The sequence below is a fragment of the Cloeon dipterum genome, chromosome 4 (assembly GCF_949628265.1).
Source record: "Cloeon dipterum chromosome 4, ieCloDipt1.1, whole genome shotgun sequence".
NCBI lineage: Eukaryota > Metazoa > Arthropoda > Insecta > Ephemeroptera > Baetidae > Cloeon > Cloeon dipterum.
The window spans coordinates 15507029-15521008 of NC_088789.1; the positions used below are offsets into that span (position 1 = coordinate 15507029).

Below are 13980 nucleotides of genomic sequence, written 5' to 3' on the forward strand. Positions count from 1 at the left end.
CTGATCACCACGATTTCATACTTTTGATTTCCGAAATTCACGAAACGGCAGAATGTGGCAAACAGGTGGTGAAATTCAATTAGCGCTCTGGCGACAGGGCCAATAAACTGTACCAGTTTCAGCGTCACACACGAGCAAAATCCAAATCCAAATTCGCAGAGTCAGAAATTAACGGGCCGTCTGAATAATTGGCACGCAGTGATGCTCTGAACAACCATTAGTCAATAAAGCTACCAATTCCAAACGTATCCATTAGAGCTAGCAAGTCAACTGCTTTTAAATTTTAAATTGCAACTCCACTGTTTGTGGTTGTGAATCATCAAAGGAAAAGGGCACGTTAAATCGGACGAAAGGACGGGGACTGCTATAAAATTTGACGTGTTTAATTATTTATTTCACTGCTTTGACAGGGCACTACGCTCGAGATGGGTTTGATAAAAACGTGATCCGGTTCAGTTCCATAGAGATGCCTTCAGGTTGTCTGGTCGTAGAGAATATACACCCTTCCAAATTAGATGAGCTAGCGAGAAAGTTTATTGGACAGGAATTAAAAATTATTCGACGACGGCAGCAGAAAAAACGAGCAAGGCGTCGTCGTTTCACAGCAAGGGACTGCGTGTGTGTGTGTCAGAGCATCCAGAGAAAGAGTGAAAACGAGATTAGCAGAACGTGAGAGGCCATCCTTCCGTCTGCCTGACGCGAATTTACCCGACTGAAAGTTGAAACTCGATCAAAGCATGTGAAATGCATTCCTCGCAGTCCCGTCTGCCTTCTTCTGCGCAACGAGCTTCTTTTGGAGGAAAAGGCTCTTGTTTCTGCAAGATGCTTTCCATGTTCACCACGGCTCGCAAATCCCGGCCCGGGCGAGTAATTGGAAATTCGTCGCCACGACGCCGATTTTCCCTCGCCTTAATTCCGGGCTCTTTTTTCCGTGCTCTCTTAAAATTCGTTCCACTGAGAATAAAAGTCATCGGCGTTTCAAAAGCTGCGGTGAAAATTACTCCAGAAATGGGATTTGGACGGATTGGGTGCGCGCGATTGCTTTTGTGCGTTCCAGTAAGACCTGATGCGAATCCGAGATTTTCCCATTCAGCTGTTCAATTAGTACCCATGGAAGCTTTAACCGTCCCAACTAGTTGATATGAAATGAAAGGAGGATAATCTTTGCGGATGTTCCAAGGGAAATATGTATTTTTATAGGATTGATCGGATTAATCATCTAGTCACTGTGAAAAAAATCACGCTCAATTTGTTGACATCTGGAAACCTTGGCATGGGTCTTTAGATTTAAAAGATATTGGGTTGGGTGCTACCCTAGTGGACCCATATATAGCATACCTGAAAATTTCATTCCAGGTCAAAATTATTAGAATTGCCTATTTTACAGGGTTGGTAACTTCTAAAAATTGCTATTCGTTCCATAAAAATTAAACTTTTGTACTGATAGAGAAATATATAAAATGGTGCGTGTCAAAAAGTATTCTAAATTTCATGCCCTGAGGATATCTGACAATGAGGATATTTTTGTGTGTGTATTTTCTTAAACTTTTAAAACTTTAACCTTCTTTAAAACTTTTATCCTTATTATCAATGGGTAGGTTATTGGCTAACAATTTTTCCTCAATCTTTAATAAATATGATGCCTTTCCAACTGCAAGTTGATCATTCAAAAAAAGCCCATCGTCAAGCAGATATGAAAAATATTGCTGCCAGTTGCCTGAGAAATGATCAGGAGAAGCAGAAAATTGGCAGGAAGCACACTTGCTTTGTGTCTTATCGCATCAATCTCGAGATGCCAATTTAGGGTCAAGTAACAAGTTCGAGTTTTGTTGTGCGAGCAGAAGCACAGATGGGCGCAAAGGCAACTGGAGAAGGAGCTGCCAAGCAGCAGGACTGACAGACAATGCGATATCACTCGACCAGGACCGAATGAGGCCCGTTCTTGCAAGGCAAGGAATTGGCCTCACGTGTGCGGATCTCTCTCTTTCTCTCGCTCATGCGTCAGCAAAACGGCCGCCGAAGAGATGTTGGCCGGGAAATAAAATTACAGCGGGCCGCCTCTTTGCCTCTCGTCTCGTCTCTCTTACTTTCTATCTATCCACGGAGGCAAGCAACGAGTGCTGGTTTAAGAGACTCCCAGCGCTACCCCGAGATGATTAAATTGGATTTTCCATTTTCATTTTGTTGCTCTCGAGGCCGCTAAATGCGCAGCTTGGCAGTTTCCAGCACAAGCAAAATATTTGCTTAGTGCGTAATCTCTTTCCGGAAGGAAGCGGAGAGTATAGTAGCTAGGTTACTTAATTTCGTGAGTCAATAGGAAGGCGGATAATGCTCACTCACATCCACTCGTGTGTTTGCAGGCACAATTTCGGCAGACTGAAAAAGCAGAAAAAAGTTGCAATGTGGACCCTTCTCGACGCGGCATTTCTTGTAATCAGACGCTTTTTGCCGGCTTCTGAAGACATTAAGCGCTCATTTAGCAAATTGCTGCCGCGCATCATAGCATCATACTTTTTGCAGCTATCTCGATTTTCAGAAACAATGCGAGGAAGAGAAAGAAAAATGCAGACACTCGAAACGAGTCTGAAAAATAAATTACGCGAGGCCGGAGATAATCATCTGAATGCCGAGTCGGCTCGCGCGCGCTTGACGCAAAAAAGTGGCGAGAAAAAGAGGCCCGGCGCTTCTACGTTCTCGGTCCTCTAATTAAAGAAATAAAAAATGAGAGTGACAGATTTATAGGTCGATTAAGCCGGCCATTTATATCGAGAAAGGGCAGGGAAAAAGTGCACCTCGCTCTTTTCCTTTCACACTCTATACAGGACTGGTCTGGCGACGAGCTTTCGCATTTTTTTTGCAATTTTCCCTTTCGGTCTGCATGATTTATTTGGCGCGCTCGTCGACCGCTCATTTGCATTCCACGCTGGTAATTAATTTTAATTACGGCCCTGCCCGTTATTTTTTTTTATTTGAATTTCAAAGTGACGACAGCTTTATTATGACGGCACACCGTGCCGCCACCGACGAGCAGACCATGACGACTCTACTGCCGCTATGACCGCAGCGCAAATTTAACACCTAGGTCTAATCGGAGAGAGGGGAATTAAACTAGCTCACACGTATTTGACTAACAAAATAGGAAGGAAAATATTGAGATATGATAAGATTTAAAATAATTTTACTGCGGATCATCAGAGCAACTAACCCACACACAAAAGAACTTTCTGTTTGAATGCATTGGAGTTCTCGCTCATAACCAGATTCGGCGACAAATTGATCCATTGATGATAGCAGATGACTTGAAATACCTGTTTAGGCACTTAAATGCCAGCCCGTTGGCTCGCATTGTTAAGGCACTCTCAGGAGTGTCAAAGCAATGTGAGGTATTTGAGCAGTTCGGAGATCTAATACTGGCTACCCAATGTCAGAGATGGCAAAAAAAGTGGTTAGTTTAGTGACTCGAATTGCTCAAATTGCTCGACGGGCTGGGAGGCGCACCGGCGCCGACTCGCTACTTGCTGGTTTGCACCTTTCCAGCATGCGTGATTTGGCTTCACGGGACAAATGTCTAGCGTTTCAATGCAGTCCTCGGTGCAGAGGCAAGTGGCCCTTCAGTGGGCTGGGTCCCTGTGCGGCCTGGTGCGCCCATGTTATCCGTTCGCGGTGTTATTGGGACCCGGGTTTCAGCATTCGTGCTAGTGCAGTGCGCGCCCTTCCCGGTCCTCGGACGGACAAGGATAAAAAGAGCAAAAAAAAAAAAAAAAAAAGAGGGCCAGAAATCGCATTCGATGCACCCCTGACCTGCCGATTAAATCGACTCCATTCATGCAGAAGAAAAAAACCACGCATCTATTCAGGACAGTTATTATACAAAATTTAACTAGTACATGCAGTTTAAGCCCAGTAGTGACAAACATCTTTATACATTGGGGAAAGTCGCTGTCAACGTTGCACGCCAAAAATGTACCTAATGAGATTATTTTGCAAAAATTTCAGCCTATTAATCTGCGCCGCGCTCAAATTACAAAACACAACATCAGAGTATTCGTAATGAGGCAGAATCAAAGCTTTATAGCCAAATTTGATTCTATTTTTTTTTTTTGGGAGTCACATTCCAAATTAAAAAATCAGTATGCAAATTTTTTGGAGACAACGGAAGCAGGAAAGAGCGCACTTGCAATTTTCTGTTAACATATGGCATCAACGTTTGAAAAAAACCCAATTAGAACGTGTAAACAAAACTTTTTGAAAAAAAAAAACTATTTTCCTCTGAATTCACCTATAAGTCACTTTCTTCCGCTCCCTTGGCATTTGCTAAATATATATCATGAAATTTGGCGGAGGCACTGCAGGGAGGACGGCGGTATTCCCAGTAGACTTGGAGGCGAAGTGCAAGCAAGCGAGCGGGCGGCCGCGCTTAGCGACTGTAAATGCAAATATTTGATAAAAACAAAATAAATACACGCGCACGCGGCGCGAGCGAGCCAAGCAGCGGGAGGTTGAACAATTTTTCATTTTGCACCATACAGCTGGTTGAGTTTTGATCACCGAAATTTATTACTCACTCCCTGGTGGCGCCCAGCAGCCATACCGCTGTGTTTTCGTGTTGACATAATGAATTTGTCGATTGTTAAGTTTTAATGTCCATGTTAGCTTTCATTGTGCTACTGTGCGCCGACAAAAAGAGAGCTAAGGCACGAGTTGCGTGATTTTGGATTGTTGCTTGCGTTTTTCACAACTGGCATATTTTTGTGCACACTTTGACCAATTATGTGTGATGAATATTTATATTACCACCTTCATGGTGAGTACGCTGCCAAAAAATGTGAAAAAAGGCACCAGGGGATTTAGGAAAAATATTTCATCGCAATTCCGCGAAAATCAATCTCTCTGCACGCCTGTCCGGCGATAAAATTGAAACGAAATGCACTAAAATAAAATCCGAGTAAGCGGATTCCAGTGAAACGCAGGCGAGATAAACTTTTACGAGCCAATGGTGAGTTTGAATCAAATCCGAATTATTTGTCAATTCTAGACCGTCGTCAGGCAGCTCCCGCAGGGGGATTTTGTCCTCGGTCGCGCGGAGCACGCTGATGGAAATAGTAAAATGCAAACAGTAAATATTTATTTATTTGGAAGCGATTGGGATGCAAGTCGCGCGTCGCTTTGAACTCCGCCGCCGGCTGCATTATTGGATATTCTCTGTTGGTATCGGCGGATCAAGCATCCAGCCAGCAGTGCCCCCTTTTTCCGCGCGCGCACGCCGACGACTGCTTGCTTGCTGTCTTTAGGGAAATCTATCCGCACGCCGAGTCTGCCCTGATCATTATTATTCCGAAAAGCGCGCCGTCATGCATGCATATTTCATTCCAAAGCACAAATTCATTTGCATCGCGATGTGCCCAAATTATGTTGATATCCATAACGGAAAAAACAATTCCAAACCAACGTGAGATAAAGATCTATTTTACTCACAAACCGTCTCTCTATTTGAATATGCGAACTTATAAAGTTTATCTAGGAAAACGCGACCAAAGCAAGGCTAAAGCAAAAAGCAACAGGATTTTCAAGCTTAAAACAATATTATGCCAGCAGCTTGTTATTGTATCCACAAAAAATGTCACCGCAAAGCAAAATTACCTGGCCAAACTTCATATTTAAACATGATTTTTTTCTGTGTAGTCATTAACGCCGTTGTTTGCTTGTGGTTTTATTTTAGTTTATGAATTTCTATTTGGGCACTATTTTTGAAGTCGAAAAACAAGAAATAATTTAGTTTTGAATGTGTGAGTTTTTATTCAAGCCTCTTGTTACAGCCATGGATTTCCATTAAAAACCTACGTCAGAAGATAGACTTTTTAATAGTAAACTCTTAAGGTACCAAATAAGCACGAACTATGCAATTTGAAGACTAGACTGTTTGGACTCACAATTAAAATAGTTTAAAACCGTTTTTAGAAACCATATTAACTGTCTAATGGTTAGAATGCAAATCCGAGGCATACATTATTTCATCTTTAGTCATCATGTTTCACCACCAGAAAACAATTGTGCTTTCTGTTCCAGCGCAGCTTAGGCATATGGGGACTGCCGAGCAGAGTATGCAACCTGCACGGCGGGTTACCTTTGCTCCGAGAGAACTAATTGTAAGTGATGCACTCGACCTCTGCAGGGCAATTGCGTATGTTGCTTGCTGCAGCGACGAGGGCGGAGCAAAGGTAACACGCCGTGCAGGTTGCATACTCTGCACGGCAGTCCCCATAGTAATAAAGCAGATTTTAATATACCCTGTCGACTATGTTATGGTTGTCGACCACGATTTTCTAGTTTTATTAATTTTGTGGAAAATCTTTTACTCTTGTTTATTCTTGCGAAGTCAATAATATAAAGAACAAAAAATTAAAAGGAAATACTACAAGAAATAACAACGGGAAAGCAAAATATTGCAAACACGGTAAATTTCATTGGATAAACTTCCACCGCTTTAAGCCGGAATCATAAACGATTAAAATCACTGATCAATTTAAACTTGCCTTGTAAATCACAAAATTCCAATAAAACTATCTGAATTTGGCCTCAAAACTCTCTTGAAACTTAAAATATGCAAACCCCCCTGATTTAAAGTTATAATATTTCGGTAACACCATCTAACTTGAAATATAGTTGTTAACCTTTTAAGAAAAATTAGAAATCCTATCACTTAGCGAGTAATTATTGCATGATATCATGCGACTCACCGTAACATTTTGCGCTATGTAGCCGCCACCTTCCTGTCCAGGCCTCAGGACGACATTCTGCGTGAGCCAGAAAGCGTGCGTTGCTTCAGGGTTGGCGCAGAACTCGACCGACAGGGAGAGCTGACTGCCGCCGACCGCGGTCAGGTTCCTCCTAACGGGGTACACCACTGGCTGACCTGCAACCATGCACACGGGGGTGATTTTTTTGTCCAAATCGCATCGCACACACGCGCGGCTGTCAGTTTAATTAATTGCAAAAACATGGCTGAGCGGGCAGGTGCTGGTGGGTGCGCGTGATGGATTGTTATTGTTTTATCTGGGCCATCATTCAAGTAATGGCCGGCTATAAGTGACAGCCTTGCCCCGGCTTGCTCCCAACGAGTGTGTGTGTGTGTGTGTGTGCATGGGAGAGAAAAAGTTTGTCAAATAACTTTTAAAGACGCCATCAAGCGGCTAATTCTCCGACAGACTGGACGACGTTAATAAAAAGCGGGCAGGAAAGTTTTTCACTCGGCAAGTCCGGGGCCATTTTGGGAGTGTCCGTCATCGTTAGGATCAGGAAACATTAATTTTGACAAATAAGGGCAGATTTGACAGGGGAAAAGTTTGGCAAATGTAATTACGACTAATCTAATTTATTTAATTAAATTGGAGGCTCACCTGTGACGACAACCTCAATGTCCGGCGGCAGCATGGCCTTCCTCTCGAGCAGCAGCGGATCTGGCTTTGCAGGGGCGACGCATCTGTAAGCGCCGGCTTCCTGATAAAGGACGCTGTCAAGACGCAGCTGGGGCCCTGCCCCCACTGCCTCCAGCCGGTTGCCGCTGAGACGGCCCCAACAGTTGGGACCGGACGTGCTGACCCCGCTGGATGCGCACTCCAGGGTCACGCCCCCGCCGAGGGCCACCTCCACCTGACGTGGAGGCTGCTTGGTCAGGATCTCTTCATCTATAAAATAAAAAATAGGTTTTTATTATTTTACAATTATGAAGCGGTTTCAAAAGTTCGTGTGGTAATAACAGTTATTTCTCGAAAAACTTTATGTGGAGAGGTTAGTGAACATTTTCCCGATTTAAATTGGTTGTGTAGCACCTGTGTAGCATAGGATAAATATTTTTTAATGATGGTGTAGCTCATGACAAATTACTCCTCTTTTTTGTTTGACAATTTTGCTCTACACACGATACACTCTGTATCGGTACTCACTTTACAGTGGAAAACAAATAGAGTGGTTGCCGGTGGTGCAACAGAAAATTAATTTGCCAAATGGCCACTCTCACAACCGGAGCTTGTACAACTTCCGCTGCTTAAAATGGAGTGCCTTTTTCTCGCGTACGTTTGAGCTTTTAATTAAACCTTGATCGCTTTCCCAAAACAAATAACTGCTTTTCTATTAGCGCCGATGTTGATATCGGTGGCAGCGGCAATATGAAAAGCACGCACGCGGCGCTGCTTATCGCGAAACACAGAGTCGGCCTGCGAGAGCGAGTTGGCACGCAACCTGCAGTGCACACGCCGCTCGTTAGCTTTGATGATAATGTCCACGAGGCTGCTCTCGCCCTCCAATAAGCATCGCAGAGGAAAGAAAAAGAAAGGGACGACGCCAGCCAGGGTCTTCTCGGTATTGTCAGTTTGTGTAACATAATCACCAGTCCATTTGGCGGAATGCTCTCCGATTGCGACCCGCCGCGACGGCGAAGAGGAAATAAGAGGCAAAAAACAGGCGCACACTCACATAAGAGGAATAATAAGAGTTTTGTTTGTGTTGATACGTGTACGTATGTAAGTCTACTCACATCTGACGTTGAGATAGTAGCCGCTGGATGCAAAAGTTCCCAGCGAGTGCTGCGCCGAGCACTTGTACCAGCCGATGTGCTCCCTGCTGATGGACGTGAAATTGAGAAAGCCGTCTTTTGTCTGAGGAACTGGAGGATCCCCGTCGTCTGCGAAAATTTTATAAAATATTAGATTACTTAACAGTCCGTTTTTGTGTGTACACAATTTTTTCACAAAAGTGCAGAGCATTCCTTTTTAACACACAATTTATGATTTCTTGCAATTTTAACCAGTTTAATTTTAAAAAATTTCAATAATTGGTAACAATTTTTAATTCATGAAAAAGGTTTAAAGCTGAAAAGTCTAACTAATTTGCAACCAGGTGCGTAAATGTTCGGATTTAATATATTCAGTCTTCTTTTTAAACATGGTTTGCCATATTACTGCAATGAGCAAAAAAATTACTACTGGTCTATGATCGAACAAATTAAAAAACCAATGATGTGTATTTAAGTTTAGACGTAGGCTCTCCGATGTGTTTTCTTCAACAGAAAAATAAAAATCATTATTTGAAAGTTCAATTCAGAATAAAAAATGTTGTATATTTTTAATATACAGGAATCGGTGGCTTGGAACCGATTCAATCGCAATATTAACAATGATCCTGACAGTTAAGACGTTAACCAGATATTGAGGAGGAATCCTTGAAATTTGATCGAATGGCTGGAAGTCCATTCTTATTGACGTTAAAATTTGTCTGACAGAGTCACGACAGCTGACGGCTGCTAGCTGGAACCCAATTGCTGTCAAGGTTGACTTGAGACCACAAATAATAAATAATTGATCCTTTATTTTGGGTTATTGTAAATACATTTCTTATTTATTATCATTATGCAAAATGCATAAAAACATAAATAAATCAACGGTTAATAAGGAAATGCAAGCCCTGCTGAAAATCCGAATCGCACAAATTGTGCTGGATACAATCATTTTATGGAGGTGATTTTCACTGCAACTGAAAGGGGCCATCAATGCTTGAAACGGAACAAACACAGTTCCATGGAAATCATTGTGTAACCGACCCCGTCGGACAATAAAACCAGATAATTACCAGCCTGGCTCATTATTGCAGCACTAAATATTTCAATTGCAATTGCACTCCATTGAACGTATATAGGTCTGAAAGGATAATACTGCCTCAAGTGCTAACAGCTCTGATGAATTGGCAGCTCGCGATCGCAATGCTGCCGCCGCAGTGTGGCGAATAGAATAACAATAATAACCAAGCAGTGCCTCTTGACCTGCCTTTTGGCGTATTTTTCACGTTCTACATTTTCGCTCCCTATTATTCTCAGCTCGTCTGCAGCCGCAAATCACGACTCTAATGCCTCTTGGCACAGCGAGAAGCGCCGCTCCAAATGGCAGGGTGTGTGTGTGCCCGCTGTTATTATTGCTTTTTATTGTTATTACGGCTTATAAAACAACGGCGCGGTAAACAATTACGCCGAGGATGCATCTTTCAGGCGCGTCTTATTGTTAGCCGCCCGCGAATAACTGGAGCGGAAAATTTACACTGGATGGCTGGTTGGCGTCTTCGCCGGCTCTATAATTCTTCTTGCCCGCCCCTAGAGTGCAACCGGGGTGCAATAAGGTGCTCTGCCCCCTGCTCGCCGCGCCCCGCTCTGCAGCACCCGTTCGCCGACTCAGCTCGCGTTTTTAATTAGCGAACTCGCTCGTGTCTTCTGAGACTTCCTGTGACAATGCATGTAGCATGGAGGATTTGATTTATCAAAGCTCTGGCTAGATAACCGTTATTACGTGGCAATCAACGCTTTAGTTCCTGCTTCCTGTAATTTCAAAGCTAGCACAAAAGAATTATAAGAAATGATTGTCAAATCAATTGAGACCATTAACTATGGCAGAAATATGTATGTTGAGCATTGATATCTTATTCGTAACATTTATATCTATTTTTTAAAATTAATACTTTAAATCCCTTAGTTTGCTTAACGTGATAAAAAATTAAGATTTTTCAGTTGTCTGGACAAAAAATTCAAATGATTTTTAAATGTAACAAAAATATTTGCCGGGTGAATCTAGGTGTGTCCAGAAGAGATATATCCGGTCTGTATTTTTTTAGTTTTTGTCGTTCCTTCATTTTGATTTTGTGATCTGTTGTTGGGTTCATTTATCCGAATTAATTAGCTTGACAACGTCAATTCATTATAATAACCAAAGTCCTTATTTTTTACCAGAAATGATTGAGCACACAAGCGTAAATTTTAGCTTTTTAATTTAAATCTGCAGCTAAAATGAATGGAAATATATTGTTTGAAATGCACAGAATTCCTTTACGAGAAAATTGTTTCAAAATGCCTCTTAAAAGAATTATTTCCTCGCAAACTTTTTCAAGTGAGCGTCGGTTACGAGTGGGTTTAATTAAATTTCAAGGGACCGCGTCAGTTTCTCTCGTAGAAGGAATTGGTGCGCCGGCCTGCGCGTCTCATATTACAAGAAAAGGGTGGAAAGCAAGGGCTGTTTTTGCGCCAGGAATCACGGCCTGCAGTTGTTAGAGAGAAAGGGACAATATTTATACGGCTAGGCGCGCACGGCCGCTATTTGCATGCAAAACAATGGACGTGCCTACGTTATTTATCGCGTGCAGTTTCTGAAACCGTACAAGGAGACCCGGCGCTACCGCAAAATAATCTTGGCCAGGAATGCGCGAGCGAAGCCATAAATTAATTCTAATTGTAATGAGAGCACCCGCCGCCGACCGAGTAATGAATAAGCGCCCTTTCTGGGAGAGGGGCTCGAGGGTAACTGGTGCAACACGAAATGAGATACACTCTGCAGGCGTTGAGCAGCAAATCGGATTAAAACGGATAGACCCGCACCAGGTAGATTATAATTTCGCAGATTGAAACCTGGAATATCACTTGGATGTGTTGTGGGGATTACATCAAATTGCTGAGCTTTGCTATGGAAGATTTTATTAAACATGATGAGGCTTTTATTAAAAAATCATTGCGCCATCACCTCAATCCTGTGCTTGTGATCGTTGCGCAATCCATTTAAATATGGCCGCTCCCAGAATCTTGAAGTAGGTTAGGAGTCAGGATTACTACTTATTTAACAAACTCAATTTTTTCCTTGTTGCAAGAAAAGGGTAACACTCAATTCGACAGGGAAAATCTGGGTGTTTGTTGATCAATGCGCAATTTATCCGACCAGTGCATGTAGCAGATCCATTCGTGAATATCAATTGTAAATACATCTCACCATGGCCACGGTGAGCAGTGACTGTCTCCTAATCATCATTTTTGATAAAAGTTTCAGCCATACACTATAATTATTTGTCATTTTCATTATTTCAATTCACATTAAAACTTTCGTGTGGAGACCATGGGTGCGGCCATCACGCGCAGCTTGGTCGGGTGACGGCGCAGTGAGAAAATCATTAAAAATTCGAGGAAGCTCAATGATATAAAAACAAATTTTCCCATGAGATAAGTCTCATTCAAGCAATCTGTTCAGACGTCGCTAAAAGTTTCTAAAATTTGAGAAGGCATTCACAATACGAAAGATGAAATTCTGGATAGGAGACCAAATAAAGTTTTTAAATTATGTCGGCTGCGAGAGAAATTCAAGCGAATCGACTGGTAAAGTTCAGGGATCTCGTTCGCAACTTTACATCTGCTCATGCTCAAACTCGCAGGGTGGAAAAGTTGTTGCCATTTTTCGCGGATCAAGTTAGTCAAGTTGCTGGCGAATTGCTCGAGATTTTCGGCCCAAAAAGAGTTTAGCCAGCAGGCTGCGACGTGCAGGCAGAGGCGAGAGCTCCGTTCCATAAAAGGCAAAAGTGCTGGACCATCAACATGATTGCATTATGCCGGCCCGCTAAGCCGCTCATTCCTCGCGCCGTCTATATTCAGGAAAGCAAGCAAGCAAGCTAGCGTACGTGAGCGTGTGTTGCAGGAAATTCCGCGCGTTCATGGTGCCGCTCGTGTTTTATGTAATAACTAAACTTTGTGCAGACAACTTAATGGCTCGAGGGAAGGAGGAAGCGCAGGCGGCGTCTATGCCGTTGCAGCAGCAGACTAGCAATCGACTGCTATTGTAATTGATGTGCTGTAAAACTGTCAATATTTTCCTGCACGAGGAATTTATAGAGCAGACACCCATGCACAGGTTTGAATTATTAAAACAGTAAAAAATTAATTGACAAAAAACTGTCTGGGCTATATAAAAAGATTTCTAAAATTTTAAAGCCAAGAAAATTTTAATTTACTCTCGACAACAAAAGGTAAAAATTCCAAAAAATTTAATGGCATCATTGTTGATACAAAATTGTTTAAATATCATCAAAGGACTTTATTTTCATGTAAGAATAGTTAGGGATCCAAAGAAGCAATACGAAGGGCCTAGACTTTCTAACTCAATTAAACGTTTTTAAATTTTAATGCATCACTATGATGGAAAATTAATTAAATTACGACGTGTTTTCTTTCCTCTAGCTAGCAGCCTAAGAGGATCTTGCTGTAATAAGTAGAGAAATGTGTCTGATGACTGAGTATAGTAACTTCTTAACTCCAAGCGCTTATGGAAACAGCCTCCTCTAATTGTAACTTGGGCTATTTCATCCTGCAGACCACTTTTAACTGGTGCATGTGGCGACTGCGTAAAAAACTCAATTAGGCTAATGGAGGCAGAGGGGCAAATTTCGCAGCTGCCGCGCCTGCCGGCGAGAGCAATTATGCAACCGGTCAAGCTTAGAGGACAAGCGGGTTGCGTATTTTTTAAGTTGAAGATATCCTGCCAGAATTATTTTCTTCCTTTTATAAACTACTACTAATACGAAAAATTAAAAAATATCCAGAAAAATGAAAAATAATTAAATCATTTCATTTTGGTACTGCACATAATTAAATTACCTAAATAAAAACCAGTTTCCGATAAAGAATATTTATTATTAGCCTTTCAAGTGTAAATATAGCGAAAGCAAATTTAGCTTAGCGCACCATCCTCTCAAGATTTATGCCCGTTGTACGACCGCGTGCTCGAATTTCCGGCTGCTTTGCGTGTCTGCCGGCTCAACAACAAACGACAGGCTTTATTTGCAAAGTGAATTAGCCTGGCAGATCAAGGGCTAGCATGTATTTCAAGTGTGCGACGCGCGCGTCACGACGAGCCGACAGTTGCGCGCCCGTCACTCTAATCCGGCTTTACGCGTGTACCTTAATTTCGATTCGTTTGCTGCTTTGCTCGGCCGCCGTCTTGTGTCTCCTTTCGCGACCAGCGCCGGCTGTTTGATGAATAGAGGAAATTTGTTGTTGGCTCGTTGTTTGCCAGAACCGGCCATTGTTTGCCAAGCACGCCGTCCGCTTCTCTCATTAGGGCCAGTCTGTTTGTGCTAATCCCGGTTTCTAGCTCTCTATCTCTGCTTCCATTAATAATACTGCACCGA

At 42.5% G+C, this 13980-nt stretch overlaps 2 protein-coding genes across 3 annotated transcripts in view; both read right to left on the reverse strand.

Moving 5' to 3' along the window:
* mRpS23 (mitochondrial ribosomal protein S23) overlaps positions 1-13980 on the reverse strand; it is a 240514-nt gene that overhangs the window by 107750 nt on the left and 118784 nt on the right. The window lies entirely within an intron of this gene.
* Positions 1-13980, reverse strand: part of LOC135943159 (hemicentin-1-like) — a 92363-nt gene that overhangs the window by 1860 nt on the left and 76523 nt on the right. Inside the window, exons 5-7 of the mRNA XM_065489586.1 lie at positions 8534-8680; positions 7398-7685; positions 6738-6913 (exon numbers count right to left, since the gene is read on the reverse strand). Of these exons, the coding sequence (XP_065345658.1) occupies positions 6738-6913; positions 7398-7685; positions 8534-8680 (611 nt within the window). The remainder of the gene's footprint in view (positions 1-6737; positions 6914-7397; positions 7686-8533; positions 8681-13980) is intronic.